The following is a 17,065-nucleotide window of genomic DNA, read 5'->3' as shown; positions in this document are numbered from 1 at the left end:
GCTTTGGTCATGGCGCTGTGAGGTCGAGCAGGACTCGCTGCACTGGATCTCTGTGACGGGCCGCGGCTCGATGTTTTCTCTCTGCTCCTCCACTGACCTGCAGAACCCACAACACAAACTCATCTCCTCCAGAACAACACGGTATAGATCTCTTTCGCTTACAAATTAAACTTACAAAGAACCAGAATGTATCTGTGTGTGTGTGTGTGTGTGTGTGTGTGTGTGTCTTTTAGGGGGTTCAAACAAAAACCAGAACCAAACCAAAAATGGGACCCTATAAATGAACATTGTGTGTTTGCTGTCCTGTTGTGCTTTGTTGGTAAAGGACAACAACTGCTGACCTTCAGTGCTGAACTCTCCTTCTCACAAGTCATCTGGTTTCTGCGTGACACACACACACACACACACATAGAGAGCTGCCAAACTGTTGCTCGCTCAAGCATGTCAAGACTCATCTGTGCCCGTGTCTTTCCTTTGACTTTCGATCTTCAGTAACTCAGAGATACAGAAGGGCAGAGATCTGAGACCAGCTTCCCCCAGGTCTGTTGTGGCTTCCAGATGGTTTCTATTTGCAGCCATGCTATTATGCAATGCAGAAATGCTCGGTTCATTCCAGAAAGTAAACATTAAACCTTTACCCACCATCTGACTCTTCTCCAGCCCTGCTACTCTCTTGTCTCCATGAAATGTGAGTTAAGTTTGTCCTTTTTCCTCTATTGTGATGTGCATCCATTTATAACGGTCCCGAAATGAGAATGAAATGCAGGGCGGTGCATGACTTTATTCTGTGGTAACCGTTTGATTGTTGAAAGATAATCGTTGCTAACAAAGTGAAGTAAGATTGACGAATGGATGAATTCAGAGCAGAAACAAGACAGCACTTATAGCCCCACCCTAAAGCACGGATAGTCCCCCTAAATGATTGATAGACTGACCCTAAAGTACCAATAGTCCCACCTTAAATGACTGATAGCTCCACCCTACAGGACTAATAGTCCCGCCTTAAATGACTGATAGCTCCACCCTACAGGTCTAATAGTCCCGCCTTAAATGACTGATAGCTCCACCCTACAGGACTAATAGTCCCGCCTTAAATGACTGATGGCTCCACCCTTAAGGACTAATAGTCCCGCCTTTAATGACTGATAGCTCCGCCCTAATGGACTAATAGTCCCACCTTAAATGACTGATAGCTCCACCCTAAAGGACTAATAGTTCCGCCTTAAATGACTGATAGCTCCGCCCTAAAGGACTAATAGTCCCGCCTTAAATGACTGATAGCTCCGCCCTACAGGACTAATAGTCCCACCTTAAATGACTGATAGCTCCACCCTAAAGGACTAATAGTTCCGCCTTAAATGACTGATAGCTCCGCCCTACAGGACTAATAGTCCCACCTTAAATGACTGATAGCTCCACCCTAAAGGACTAATAGTTCCGCCTTAAATGACTGATAGCTCCGCCCTAAAGGACTAATAGTCCCGCCTTAAATGACTGATAGCTCTGCCCTAAAGGACTAATAATCCCGCCTTAAATGACTGATAGCTCCACCCTAAAGGACTAATAGTCCCGCCTTAAATGACTGTTAGTTCTGCCCAAATGACTGATAGCTCCACCCTAAAGGACTAATAGTTCTGCCTTAAATGACTGATGGCTCCACCCTAAAGGACTAATAGTCCCGCCTTCAATGACTGATAGCTCCACCCTAAAGGACTAATAGTCCCGCCTTAAATGACTGTTAGTTCTGCCCAAATGACTGATAGCTCCACCCTAAAGGACTAATAGTCCCGCCTTAAATTACTGTTAGTTCCGCCCTAAATGACTGATAGCTCCACCCTAAATAAAAATAAAAATTGATATTTACATAAATTTATATATATATATATATATATATATATATATATATATATATATATATATATATATATATATTTACATAAATTGATATTTATGTAAATAGAATTTTTTGATATTTATTTATATAATTTTTGATATTTATTTATATATATATATATATATATATATATATATATATATATATATATATATATATATATATATATATATAAACTATTAGTATTATATATTATTATTATATTTTTAATAACGGTTCAGTTATTCTTCACACACTTTTACTGTACAGCATACAGTATATGATGCCGTGTCGACAATTAATGAAGACTAGTGAATTATTAAAACAACTGAACAGAAGACACTACTATATACTCACTCACTGTACAGACCCAAAGAATATCATTTATCTATATTCCTTTTTGAGCCACACTATTATCAATACAGCTTCCTCTATTAATGCACCTTAATGTTAATATTACAATGCCATTGCTGTCTATTGGAGGTGTCCGTGCTGTCAGCGATGATCAGAGAGGGGGAGGGGCAGTGAATCAGCTATGTCAGTGGCACCAATTAATCCACAATACTGTAATAATAAACGCAATTCTGCAGTGAGTTGGGCAGTTGTGGGTTGATGCCTTTTGGATTCAATCAGGATTAGCACCCGGACATCCCCTTCAGACTGCTTCCTCTTGCATCCACAGTTACTCTTCTTCTTGGTGGTTTGTTGAAATTACTCTGGATACCGCGACTCTTGATGATCTCAAAGACTTGCTGTCTTGATCACCAGTGATTAGATTTTACTACAGTAAACTGTGGTGTAGATTGCAGTACAATACACACTACAGTTGTAGAAAACTCCAGTACTGGGTCATTTGTTTCTGTCACTGTGGTTGTTGTGTTACCAGAGCAGCTGTAGAATCCCCACAACAGAATAATTTGAGTACTTTACCATAGTATCCATGGTTCAGAAACACTACAGTATTTACAATGAATGACTGTTGTATTTGTTCATGTGTGTGTTTCCGTTTCTGTGTGGTGTGCTCTGGGATTGTGGTGTGCTCTTGCCTTCTCGAGGAGAGATGTTGGGTAGTCGTGAGTCCGGGAGCCGCACTGCTCTGCTGTTCATTCGGCCCTTGTAAACCTGCCCATTCAAGCCCAGGATGTTCACCTCTGCAGCCTGAGGAGAAACACACGCACAAGTCAGCACGGGCAAATTAGGGAGCTTTCACATCTGTAGTTCGCTTCATTTGGTCCGGACCAAGGGTATTAAAGGATACATTGTAGCATTGTCTGCCGTCTTTGGGTCGTTTTCACACCACACTGCTGGCTTTAGTCCGAACCAGTTGAAACGAACCAAAATGCAGTCATGTGACAAAATCCACATCTCTCATTGGCCAGATGTTGAACATATTTCCTAAACTGCTTATTGATTGGTCAGAATTGCCAGTGAACTCCCGCAGGTAAACAAAACCTTTTACTCTGGAGGGACGACTGCGCTGGCTGATTGTATCCCTGCTTTAGACAAACTATACATTACGAAAATGAAGCGCGGCCGCGGCTGGAAAACAGTGTTTAATGCATCGCTCGTCACTTCAGGAGGAGGCGTGAATTAATTTAGCTAAACTGTGACATGCTCATCTTGCGGAAATATTACCAACGATCCATCAGGTAATGTTTTCCCTCTCTCTGTTGGTAAAGCGCTGTCAACAAATATTTTTCCTCCATATCCCATAATGCACAGCGCATCGGCCTACGGCAGCTGGATTAGTCCAAAAGGCGCAGTACTTTTTGCGGTTGGACCTGTTTTAGTACGGATCATATTCTCACCACAAACGAACCGCTCCAGGGTTTGTTTGAAAGCGTAGCGAGACCACCTCTTCAAGCAGGTCTCGGAACGCTTATTTGGTCCGCTTTTGGTGCGCACTCGAGTACGATTGCTGCATTCTCACCTGCCCAAACGAACCGTACCAAAAGGCGAAACGAACTCTAGTGCGATTCAATCAAACTAAATAAGGCAGGTGTGAAAGCACCCTTAAACTAATGCACAAAGCTGGAATATTACATGAAATACTTGCGAATAATGCAGCGAGACAAAGAGAACTAAACCTGAACAAATATGAGTCAGAGAAATGTAGTTGAGTGTGTTGGGATTCGCCACTGTGGTGTTTTGTCTTCACTGATAAATAAGTTGCACCTCAGAAGACGAAGATGAAGTGCAATAAATGCAATAGGGTTTTGTTTTTCAACCCAGGCTCATTCTGAAAACGTAGTCCCGCGGACGTTTCTGGAGACCGCGATTTATGTAGCCGGAGGTACGTATAGCTGCACTTCATTTTTTAAGCGAACGATACGAGGCGGTGTGACGCTGTTTCTTTTCACGCTCTCCGGCTGACCGCTCACCTCCATGTGGAGGGCTTTCCTGCCGCAACCAGTTTGTCCAGTTAGCTCGTCGGAGTTGAGACGCAGAGAGGAGCTGACCACGACGACGGCGATGACTGAGTTCAAGTCCGGGGAAGAGCGGTTCCCGAAATCAGGCAAGACAAAAACAGAATCCAAAAAATAAAGTGAACAAATTCATAACAGGGTGAGAATGTGGTAAAATCTGAAAACGTGGTAAAAATCAGACGAGGGCTTTTCTTTTTCTGGACGGCTTTTGTAAATCGTTGCTTGGGTTTGGGGAAGTAAGCGGGCGGGTGGGTCAATCGGTAAAACTGACTGGGTTCAGGGAAGGAGGAGGAGGGAGGGTTAGTTGATTGGCCGGTCGCCCAGTCAATCATTCAGTCAGTCAGACAGACGGTCACTTGACAGCGGCCTCCGGTGGGTTTACACGAAAACAAAAACTGCACAAATACGTATTTCGCGGTCTCCAGAAACATCCACGGGACTACGTTATCAGAATGAGCCTGGGTTGTTTTTTTTAGGCGTGAGACGCTCTTTGGGAGCGCAGACAGATGCTCAAGACAGTTCTGGAGGGAATAATAATATAATGATTTTACTGAAGCACTGTGATGACGGCTGAGAGGTTGTAGAAATGAGCAAAACAACTTCTCGGATCTTGTACAAAGTGCTGGAAACACTGGTTTGTTCATTATTGTGTCCCATCATGCACATTTTTATCTTACCATCATCTGTTCAAACAAAATCAGATCACTTCACTGATGCATTAGCGGGAGTTTACTCAGTAAACGTCTTTACACTGTCTTAAATTCATAAACTATAATCATAAAATCCGGGATATTGTATCTATGTGGGGGGGGGCGGGCAGATGCGCGCGAACTGGAGAGCGGGGTGCGGGTATATGCGGGTATATAAATGGTTGTGCGTTGGGTTCGGTGCACAAGGGGACTGTGCTAAAAGGTAAAATGTGGAATTCTGGGAGTTTTCCAGGAGACATAACAAAACAGGAGATGGGCGGGAGAAGGGTCTAAAAAATATGAGGCTCCCAGGAAAAAGTGTTGGCAGGTATGGTCTATGGACATTTTTTCTTATTAAATAAAGAATGTTTTCCACTCGTACTTTTTTCCATGCACATCCTGGTGTTTCAATTCTGCATTTTTCCAAAATGTGCATAAAAATAGGCAAAGTCACTTTGAGGCGAGCCATTTCACTTGGCGGCCATCTTTGAATGGGGAAACATCAAATCCTCTGAGCTTCCTTAAATTAATTTAATTGTATATTAGGAATCACCAATAAAACTAAACAACAGCTCTCACAAGTTTAATCTTAGATTTTCACTGCTGGCACCATTGTAACCGATGTTTGGCATTTAAGTTTTTAATTTTAATATTTGGACTAGATATGAAACAAAACAAAGCAAACAAAGTGCTATTTACTATTTGCAAACTATCTCGTGAAACTGTATTCATGTCGCAATATTTACTGCTGCAAAATAAAATATCGCAATATCGGATTTTCCAACATCGTGCAGCCCTATTCTACAGAAATAGATGTATGGAAACAGCTTCTGAGCGTCCCAGACCTGTGCTGGTGGGCCGGTGGACACGGGCCGGCTCTCCTCGTGGCTCTGGATCAGGTGTGTGATGTGCTGCAGGCGTGTGTATCGGCGGCTGGGGTAGGTGAGCGTGTGGCTGCCTCCACAGCTGCGGGACAGGTAACTGTAGTCCGCCATTTCCGGGATCCTCTCGCTGCACAACGACCCACAAAACAAGTCAACACTTATAAAAGAAACAGGGTTTCACAGGGCTGCAACACAAGAAGCATTTCCAGCTCCATAGAGAGTACTGTTTGCCATCACCAGAATTTCCCAACACATTCAGTAGGTCACTTTATAATTCAGGTCAATTCATTTCATCTACAGCGCATTTCCAATGTACACTGTCAAAGCAGCTGAACACAGAAGTTCTAGTAAAGAGTTCAGGTTAGTTCAGTTCAGTGTGGTTTAATTTTCACAGCTGAAAGTCCAAACACTGAAGAGCAAATCCATCGATGAGCAGCTCCCAAACCATGCAAGCCAGTGGCGACAGTGGAGGAACAAACTTCACCAATTGATGAAACTGAAGGAAAAAACCTTGAGCGAAACCAGACTCCGTTGGACAGCACTCTGCAGCACTTGTTTTAATTGGCAGGACTCGACAATAAGGACAGCCCGATATCACAGCCGAGACACTGGGGACACTAGACAGGATGGTTGCTGGCCCAAATGGACCAGTGCTGCCTTGTCACTAACGTTTAATTTGGCTGCGACTGCTTGTCAATTGTGTGCAAATACAGCCTACACACCGGGACGCTTTTAGTTTGCGTTTATCGTCAGCGTTTTACAAGACCTTTTTCCGCATTCAAACCCAAGCGATTTTCACTAGCATCAAGCAGACGAGTATGCAAAATCACTCCTTGACGTTAGATGGCGCTAATCGACTTTAAGCTTCCGACACCGGCTTGTAACACAGAAGAAGAGGAGGAGAGGAAGTTCACACGCTTGTTGTTAAAGGTTCAGGACACCCTGGAAAACTTTTTTTTATATTAACAGATTTTTGTGTGTTGAGCATCAGTTAAGACAATGTTAGCACCTGTCAGCTTTAATTGTGGGGGAAACTGGATAATTTTGAGCTTTTGTCAGCTAATTTCAGCTACCGGGTTTAAAATGATTTTTGGGGCGGGATCAAAATGGGCGACGTAGCGCAGAACTGCAAGTGCAATGATGACGCGTCGGTTTCTCATTATTATTCATAGCCGAGTTTTCTTATCCTATGAGAAGAGCCGGCTGCTTAATTATTCATGAGAGCTCGTGCTTTCCGAAGGCAAGGCAGACCTGCCAGTTTCAAGCAAGCTGTGAGTGAGACACAGACCCACGGCACGTAGCCGTTCATGAAGGCTCGTATGTGTTTGTTTCCATGATCCACGGGGTTTGTTGCATGTTTTCCTCCGCGATCTTGTCTGGGCCGATCATACAGCAAAGCTGTGTGTGTGCTGCAAGCATTTTTGTCAGGAGAGCAGCACGCGAATTGGAGAATGGCGGACGTTGACTTTTAACAGGAGTTCGTTCACATTCAGACACATCACCGTGCTGCTGTGTTTGCCTCAATCCTCTATATACCAGCAGGGCTAATGGTTAAAATAGACAGGTCAGGAGACCTGCTGCACTGAGTCTGCATTCAAGATCTATGATTCAGACCCGGGGATCGAGGGAGAATCCTCATAGTGTTTACATGAACACACTTATCTTTATAATGATATAAATTGTGGTTATGTGTATATGAAATCACGAATAACAAATATTGCAGGGCATTAAATTACTGTTTATTTCTTTGCATTTTAACTATAAACTCATGCGTCTCCTCACGGTTTGTGTCTCAGTTTGTGAGCTAACTGACAACAGCAGTTATTCGCTCCCCTCCTTCTCCCCTGCTGGCCACGCCCACTCCTGCCCGATGCTTGCGGAGCTCCACACCCATTAATCATGCATCTTTTGAAAAAATTCTGAAGTAGACTTTAACCGAAAGTGGGGGGTGTCATGGCCCTTTAAAGTTACTGGTGACTCGAGCTAGTATTATAGTAGTATTAATGGAGTGGATGTTGAGAGTGTTGATCAGTATAAGTATCTGGGAACTGTTTTAGATAAAAAAATTGTCCTTTTCTGCTAATACTAATATGTTGTGTAAGAAGGGGCAACAAAGAATATACTGTTTACAGAAATTGAGATCTTTTGGTATGGATAAATCACTCATGTGCATGATTACAGTTCATACATTCAGTCACTGTTATCTTTTTCTTTGCTTTGTTGGTTCAGTTCTCTAAGTGTGACAAATAAGAGTTGTTTGGAGAAAATTGTGAACCTAGGAGGAAAAATAACAGGGGAAAAACAGATGCCCATGGCTCAGTTATACCAGAGACAAGTTTTGAGTAAAGCTCAGAGTATTCTGTCAGATGATTCCCATCCTGTGCACCACCAGTTTTATCTTCTCCCTTCCCGTATTCGATACAGAACTCCTATTAGTAAGACAAATCGTTTTAAACTTTCATTCATCCCATCAGCTGTAAAGTTTTAAAACTTAGGGTAGAATTTGTAATGTGTGATGTACTTTTGTGTATTGTGTGTGACATGCTTGTATGCTGCAACCAAACTGCCTTCGGGAAATGAATAAAGACTGACTGACTGAAGGAATGATTATTGTTCACAGAGCAATAAGCAGCTCCACGTTCATATCACCTCTGGGCCTCCAAGTGCTGTTTACTGTCACTTCAGCAGCTCCGTGCATGTGATCAAAAGTGCCGATCTGATTGGTGGAGAACGTTTTAACACGGCGCGCCAAAACAAAAAAACGAGCACGAGCCGTTTTTTAAAAAATGACGCTTTTGCGCCTGGTGTTTGCACGTTGGTGTTCACGATTACATTGACGCCCTTTGTTTATTCACAAGGCGTTAAACGTTGACGGAAAACGCCAGCAAAAAAATGTCTCTGTGTGCACGGGCCTTTAGGGTGCGTTCACACCCAGACGTTTGTTTCGGGACCTGTCTCGTTTACTCATTTAGTGTGGTTCGTCTGGCATATGTGAATATGTTGTGCAGTAAAATGCACGGACCCCCCTTATAGATTTTTATTAGCATTCTCAGTCTACATTAAAAAAACATAACTGATTAAACTGTGGGCTAAAATGATTAATATTTTGATGGATCAAGCAAGAACAAGAAGTGAAACGTATTTTAAATCTAGGTTTACAAATAAATGAAAAATACAAATACATACACTAATGTAATGCGCCGCTCTCTAAAATTAGGCATTTTGGGAGGGTTTTAAACAAACATAAAACATAAAATTGTTCTAGTTTTCAATTAAACCACACATTAAACAATTCACTTTCATTAATCTAATCAGTATTGTGCATTAATTCATTCATTTTCTTGTCGGCTTAGTCCCTTTATTAATCTGGGGTCGCCACAGCGGAATGAACCGCCAAGTGGATGCCCTTCCAGCCACAACCCATCTCTGGGAAACATCCACACACACATTCACACACACACACTCATACATTATGGACAATTTAGCCTACCCAAACCGGAGCACCTGGAGGAAACCCATGCGAAGGCAGGGAGAACATGCAAACTCCACACAGAAATGCCAACTAAGCCGAGGTTCGAACCAGCGACCGTCTTGCTGTGAGGCGACAGCACTACCTACTGCACCACTGCCTCGCCTAATCAGTATTGTATTTAAATTAAATCTATTTATTATTTTAAATATATATCTTCTGTAAGGTAAGGGCTCCATTCCAATGACTGTAAAAAATATGGACGACGCGACAGCCCTTTTTCCCATTGAACGCCTTGAGGGCAAAACGCCTGCTTGACGGGCACAAACTGTCGCAAAAGACTGCTGAAATTGGAGCCAGACATGCGCAGAAGGACTGTCTGATGGAGCCAGAGGAGGAGCCGCGAAAATGAGCAGAGTCGAGCTTCCAATCAAACGCTTTATGCAAAATCAACCACGCCCCCCGAACTGCTCAGCATGCGTTTGCTGTCATATCAACACAAATGGATGTAATAACATTAATAAATATGAGGGTTTTATATATTCAATCGCGCCAGCTCCGGGCCACAGAGCATAACTTACTCGCGGCGTCGCGGGCTGATTCCGGCTCGCATGCGGCAGCGCCGGCTCGCTCGGCCACTGCATCTGGCTCGATTGACTCGGGCTGGAATCTGGCAGTGAGTCCAGGCATCCGGAGTAGGTCCAGCAGAGGTGACATTAGTCAGTCTGAGCTCTAAGAGATAAGTCTCTGGCAGGCGAGAATCTAGCCGGAACTGTGTTTTGCTATCTGGGTGGCTAGGCGTGTATCAGCAAACTAATAAAGCCCGAAAAAAGCCCTGAACTTAGCGAATAAACAGTGTTCCACCAGGATCATGTATGTCAGAAACTATAGTTTACTGCTGAACTCATTTTGTCATGGTAAAATAACACAGAAATCGAATAATAACATTTCAGTCTACTTCAGTCTCCTGCCGAAGCTCAGACGCCGCGCTTTGAGAAACTGTCAATCACAGCTGTCAATCACGATGACACGCCCAGCATTAAATTACTGCTAAAAACAAACTGTTTACAAAAATGAAGATCTGCACCTATTTCAGCACAATAACCAGTGCCTTAATCCACCAGAACCATCTTTCGGGACATTTTATTGCAAGTGTAATATTTTTTTTTATTTGGGCTCAAGTCTCCTTCATTAACACGGAGGAGGCGGGCTTTATGACTTGTACTGCAGCCAGCCCCCAGGGGGCGATCTAACGGCCGAGACCTTCACTCAAACGTAGGCTTGCGGCACACTTGCTCCATTCATGCAACTTACCTCAGTCGCTGTCATTAGTTTTTATGACGCTATTATTAATTTTTATTTGATCAATTTAAGTTAATATGCACATTTCAGAGGCGGTGCATTTTACGGCAGAGGTGTGTTTCTTGGCACGACACTGGTTCATCTGTTATTTCTCTCTATAATTTAAGCCTATAATGGATATTTCTAGCCAAGGTTTTTTTTTTTTTGTTTGTTTAATTCAATAGATAGATTTTCACAAAACTTGACAACTGACATGAGGCCGTGTATGTACACAATAGTGTTTAGCTTTAGACACATTATTTAAGATATTTTGCTAATAAATGGCTATTAACTACTTTTTTGGTGGGGCCAGTGAAAATTTTGGCAGGGCAAGTAAACATCTGAACCACTGGCCTGACTGGGCCACTAGAAAAAAAAATAGTTAGCGTTGAATCCTGATAGAAGTTTGTTTTTCGCCACTGGCTTGCTTAGTTTGGGCTTGCAAACTCTTCACATGGTACTAGGGTTAACGAAACATTTAACGAAGAAAAAGGTTTCTTTGGTTTGCAAAAGTGACCCAAGTATTGAGAAACTGTTTAAAAACTGTACAAAATAATCTAAAATCTGAACCCATTTCTCACAATAAAGACCTTTTTATGCAAAGTAAAGGTTGTGTGGGTCAGTACAAATAAAGAGCCGTCATTTTTTAAAGGTCCCATGAAATTAAAATAGTTTTAGTATCACCTCATACCTCAAATCTCCTGACCAATCAAATGCTCTCTAGCATCTCACATGCCCCACCCCCTTCTTCTCATTGGCTTTTCATTTGATGCACTTGATGCTCAACCACTCACTGGCAGAGCTGTGATAAAATGAAACACTATTGGCTGTTTATTTAAAGGGGAGGGGCTAATCTATACCCTGCCCTCTCTTCATGTTTTCAGTTGAGATTACGTCAAACATTTCAAAGCACTGAGTGGTCTGTAGACTGAAAGCTCCCTGTGCTGTGCTTGTTGCAACCCAGGCTCATTCTGAAAATGTACCCCTGTATAGATTTCTGGAGAGCATCAAATACGTCCTAGAAGCTACATTTTTGCAGTTTTTGTTTTCATAAATCCATCAGAGATCTCTGTTTGCTTTTCGAGATCTCAACTTTCTCTCACGAGTGTCATTCACGCCTGCTGTTCTCACGTAAATCCAGCAGAGGCAGCTGTCGACAGACTGACTGACCGATTAACCGACCCACCCTCCTCCTTCCTTAAATCCAACCAATAATGTTTTCAAAAGCACAGATTGACCCACTCACCACCTTCCTTAAACCCAACCGATAGTGTTTTAAAAAGCGATCCAGAAAAAGAAAAGCCCTCGCCTGATTTTTATCACGTTTTCAAATTTTACCACGTTCTCACCCTGTTATTTACTTGTTTGTTTTATTTGTTGGCTTTCGTCTTTGCTTTACCTGCTTTCTGGAATCTTCCTTCGCCAGATTTGAACCCTGTTGTTGCGCTCAACTCCTCTCTGTGTCTCAAGCCCGCCGATGTACACGATGAGCCACTGGACAAACTGGTGTCAGCGGGAAGAAGATAAGCGCAAAGAGGAATGGCATCATTCCACTTCATCGCATTCGTTTTAAAGACGAAATGCAGCCATAAGCACCCGTCACTACACAATTCACGCTCTCCAGAAATGTATACGGGGGTACATTTTCACAATGAGCCTGTGTTGGCTCTTTCTGAGGTCTGTTAAACTCACTGTCTGCTCTGACCGCGGCTGCTCCTCCTGACCGGGCCCAGACTGAACTGCTGCGGCACGGGCCGTCTGTACGAGTGCTGCTCTGTCCTGGATGTGGGACACTGACTGAGCTGCGCATCTATGTGTTTGCACTCTCCCTGAGCCATGCTTCTGTCAAAACAAGCCACTCTGAAGTTACTAAAGCGTCATTAACACTGATCTACAGCTCCAGTCACATGCTTACTGATTAACAGTTTCTGTGTTTTCTGTTTATTTACAGTGGTGAATTGCATTATGGGATGTTGATCTCTGCTCTGTCCACTTTTGATGTTGAATAATCAACTCTACAGTTTAACAAAGTGACTTTTAGTGACATTTTAGTCATGTGAAATAATATAATGTACTATATCTAGAGAAATAAGTGTGTAGAATAGCAGGAAATGTGCTGCAGTTTATTACAAGGTGTCTGTAGTGTAATATACAACACCAAAACAGACAATATAGCACTGCAAACTATTAAACATGTTCATAAAAGTCACTTTTTCACAACTTTTCAAGGTTAAAAGAAAGATCAAGATCCCATAATGCAATTCAGAAACATAAAAACAGGGAAAATAAAAGCATGAATCGAAAAATACAGAAAAACTGCTATTTAACGGATGTTTTTTTACAATGCACAAGCTTGTTTCTCGATTGCATGCCATGCAGAGTGAAATAAATCAGCTAATTAAGAAAGCTAATGTGCAGTCAGCGTTGGGTGCAATTAGTTGCTGTGGCTAAATTACTTTTTCGCTGAAAAAAAAGGGATGACTAAGGGTTTACAGATGACAGAATATCAGTTTCTAGGTGAGCTGATCTTTATAACTGAATAACAACACTGCTGTCTTTCTGTGGAACTGCTTTTGCTCTTGCGTTGCACTTTTATAAAACTCCTCACTCTTAAAGTTGAAGAATTTTTTGACCTCCTCTAAATGTTTTTCTTAGCTAAATATTTTTCCAATGATGAAAAGATTCAGGAATTTTTCACAGTGTTTCCTATAATATTTGTTCTTCTGGAAAAAGTCTTATTTGTTTTATTTCGGCTAGAATAAAAGCAGTTTTTAATAGTTTTAAAGGCATTTTAAGCAATATTAGTGTTGGATTGTCTCCAGAACAAACCACTGTTATACAATGACTTGCCTAATTACCCTAACTTTACCCTAATTACCCTAGTGAAGCTTTTAAATGTCACTTTAAGCTCAATACTAGTGTCTTAAAGGATATCTAGTCTAATATGTGCTGTCATCATGGCAAAGAGGAAAGAAATCAGTCATTAGAAATAAAATATTACAACTATTATGATTAGAAATGTGTTGAATAAAGTCTTCTCTCTGTTAAACAGAAGATGAGGAAAATATACAGGAGGGTAAAGAATTTAGACTCCAGCTGTATATCTGATTCTACTTCTTGCTTTTCTCTTTGACACAGTCTGAGCAAACAAAGCTTCAGTCAAATGTTTTGGTCAGAAAAAGTGCTTGTTTTCTTTTTTTCCCCCTCAAAACAAGGCCCACAGTATCTGGGTTGATATTTTGCTCTCTAAACATCACAACCTCAAGTGTGCCAAAACACTCTCACTTCCAAAAACACGGAATAGAAAAGCCTGCTGTACATACAGATCAGTGAGGTGTGTGTGTGTGTGTGTGTGTTACTCCAAAACAGTATTTAATTATTAATTACACTGTTTACTTTGTATTTAAACAACTTTTCTAATTAATTTAAAAAGTTACTTACTTGCCGAATAAGTAATTTAATTACTCAACTTAATACTGCTTAAACTCCACATACTGTAAATCTCAATGCGCTGACAGAAATTGGACTTTATTAATTCCTTACACTTGAGCCAAACAGGACCTTTTAGTGTTATTTTAGTTTTTTATTTGAAATAATTCAAAATTTTAGATAAGACTCAAAGTGTTTGGAATTAGCACGTTTCACACATGCCATGCATATATATGAACACAACTGCTCTGCCTCTCTGAATGTGGATCTTAACCTTATTTAATATTTAGTTAATGCATTTAAGGCAAATACATTATAAGTAACTGTAATTAAATGACCTAAAATGATGGGTAATCTTTTACTTTACTTTTGTTTTCCAGAAAAGTAGCTTAATTACAGTAACTAGTTGCTTTATAAGTAACTTCCCCCAACACTGCAGCAGTGAAGTCAGTGTGTTGACTCCCCCTTGTGGACGAGCAGTGTTACAGCAGTGATCATCTCACCTCCTGTATGCATGTGTGTGTATTTTAGAGAGCTAGTGTCTGCAGAATCTGTGAGTGCAGTGCATGTGTGTGTGTGTGTGTGTGTGTGTGTGTGTGTGTGTGTGTGTTTGAATGGATGCGTTCGTGTATGCATGTGTGTGTGTGTGTGTATGCATGTGTCTGTTTAAATGCATGTGTGTGTATTCTTGCGTCTGTGAATAAAGTACATCTGTGTGTGTGCATACATGTGTGTTTATGTGTATTCATGCATGCACATCTGTGTATGTAGGCATGGATGCGTGTGTATTAATGCATGCATGTGTGTGTGTGTGTGTGTGCATGCATGTGTGTATAAATGTGTATGCATGAATGCATGTATGTGTATCTGTGCATGCGTGTATGTATATGTGTATGGATGCATGCATGCATGTGTGTTTGTGTGCATACATGCATGTGTGTGTGCATGCATGTGTGTATATGCATGTGTGTATATGAGTGTGTATGCATGCATGTGTGTGTGTGTATGCATGTGTGTATCCATGCATGCAAGTGTGTGTATGCATGCATGCATGTTTGTGTATGCATGCATGTGTGTGTGTCTATGTATGTATGCATGTGTGTGTGAGGGTCTCACCTCCTGCAGTGTTGCCGCACCTGCTCCAGCTCATAGACAGTGTACGGCCGGCTGGACTTGTGTGACGGCAGACCCGGAGCCGATGGAAGAGACATCAGGTGCCTGCAAACACTCAGAGTTTACCAGAGACGCCTAATCCTAATGATCATACTTTATAAGTGCTAATAAACAGTTCCGGTCTTCATAGCAGGCAGGTGATAAGCCAGTAGTAACTGCTGTGAATTGTTACTTAAACTAAAGTGTTACCAAATAAAGTTGTAAAGAAATAAAGATCTACCTGAGCTCAAACTCCCCTCTCGCCTTGCAAACGGGAGGGAGCCCCGGGCTCGAGGATCTTATGAGCTCAGGGCTCTCTCCCGGGACAGCATGCCAAACTAGCTTCATAAACAATCATCAATTAAGTGTGAACTCTTGAATATGGGATTTCCTTTGTTTAGAGAATCTGGACTACACTGTAAAAAAAAAATCCTAATTTTATGGTTTATTTAAATTTTGCGATTTATAAAAAAAACGAAAAAAAAATGACAGGCAATAAATTACAAAAATATACAGTAAAATAACGAATATTAATTTACAGAAATTTACCAGAATATAAAATTTAAGGAAATTTCTGTAATTTAATATCCGTAAAAAAACGTAAAATAGCGGCCAATAATTTACGAAAATATACTGTAAAATAACGAACATTAATCTACAGAAATTTTCCGGAAATTAAAATTTAAGAAAATTTCTGTATTTTAATATCTGTAAAAAAACGTAAAGTAATGGCCAATAAATTACAAAAATATACAGTAAAATAACGAATATTAATCTACAGAAATTTTCCAGAAATTAAAATTTAAGGAAATTTCTGTTTTAACGGCCGCCATTTTACGTTTTTTTTTTGCGCACTCCAGCTGCCGGAAATAAATCGTAAAATTACCGTTTTTTTATTTTTATTTTATTTTACAGTGTAGTGTTTGTACCAACAATTTAACACACTGAATATTGAATAACACATGTTGGAACTGATGAATTGTGACAGAATACTGACAGAGATGTGATGAATGTTTACGTACTGTCCTGGCGTCATCATTTCCACTGGACGGTCACAGGAGATGCAGTGAAAGCGGGCCACTAATTGTCTTTGGGGGAGAAAAAACACAAACATATACACAGTCAAAACAGTCGATTTATATACAACTAGCATAATGTTAGCCAAATGGAGGTATCTCAGGTCATGACTGATGCACAATTTCAGCAACAAAGCGATCTTTATTTGGTGTTGCATTATGAAATCAGCTCTGAATGCATCCGCAAAGGAAAATTTGAGCAACTGGAAGTAGGGATTTAATGAATATACATTTTGTCGGTACTAACAGGACCAAACACACACAAAACCATGTAAATAAAAACACACAAAAATCTATTTCTCTCTTTGGTATGAAGGAAAAGTGACTTAAGCATACGTTTTGACTTAAACATAAGTAATAGGTTAACATTGAAAATACATAACAATTAAAATAAGGGGCCGTTCACACAAAATGCATTTTCAACTTTTCCAACATGCTACTTTTATATTGTTTTTTTATGTAAATGTGCTGGATAAATGCGTGTATAATGAGTTGTGTTGGCGAAAGGGGTTGGATCCAATTTGCAGCTTTATTCGGAGATTGGTCATACAAGAAAAGTTCAAACAGGGACACACGGGAGCAATCTAAAGAGCAGTTAAAGTGATTTGGAGGCGAAACACACATTAACAGTAAGCAAACAAGAGTCAAAAGTACAGTTTAGAACTGCTCACTACAGTGTAAACAAGACTCTGCAAAGATGTGTGTAGTGTGTCCACGTAATTAGTC

At 41.0% G+C, this 17,065-nt stretch overlaps 1 protein-coding gene across 28 annotated transcripts in view; it reads right to left on the bottom strand.

Annotated features, from left to right (window-relative positions):
* The window catches only part of LOC141381325 (glutamine-rich protein 2), a 53,166-nt gene that overhangs the window by 2,805 nt on the left and 33,296 nt on the right, over positions 1-17,065 (bottom strand). For 8 of the 28 annotated variants that reach the window (XM_087245378.1, XM_087245366.1, XM_087245379.1 and 5 more), the window contains 5 exons: positions 16,286-16,351; positions 15,228-15,329; positions 5,834-5,999; positions 2,920-3,031; positions 1-97 (listed from right to left, as the gene is read on the bottom strand). The exon at positions 1-97 is cut by the window's left edge and continues 11 nt beyond it. In XM_087245378.1, the coding sequence (XP_087101504.1) occupies positions 1-97; positions 2,920-3,031; positions 5,834-5,999; positions 15,228-15,329; positions 16,286-16,351 (543 nt within the window). Of the gene's footprint in view, positions 1,090-1,133; positions 1,779-2,588; positions 3,032-5,833; positions 6,000-11,964; positions 12,186-12,374; positions 12,525-15,227; positions 15,330-16,285; positions 16,352-17,065 lie in introns of those variants that run through there. The other 20 variants (XM_087245374.1, XM_087245375.1, XM_087245373.1 and 17 more) reach the window with 7 other exon arrangements.

The sequence above is a fragment of the Danio rerio genome, chromosome 3, assembly GCF_052040795.2.
Source record: "Danio rerio strain M-AB ecotype USA chromosome 3, GRCz13ab, whole genome shotgun sequence".
Taxonomy (NCBI): Eukaryota; Metazoa; Chordata; class Actinopteri; order Cypriniformes; family Danionidae; genus Danio; species Danio rerio.
Note: the sequence above shows the minus strand (reverse complement) of the source record. Positions and strands in the feature narration are given on the sequence as shown.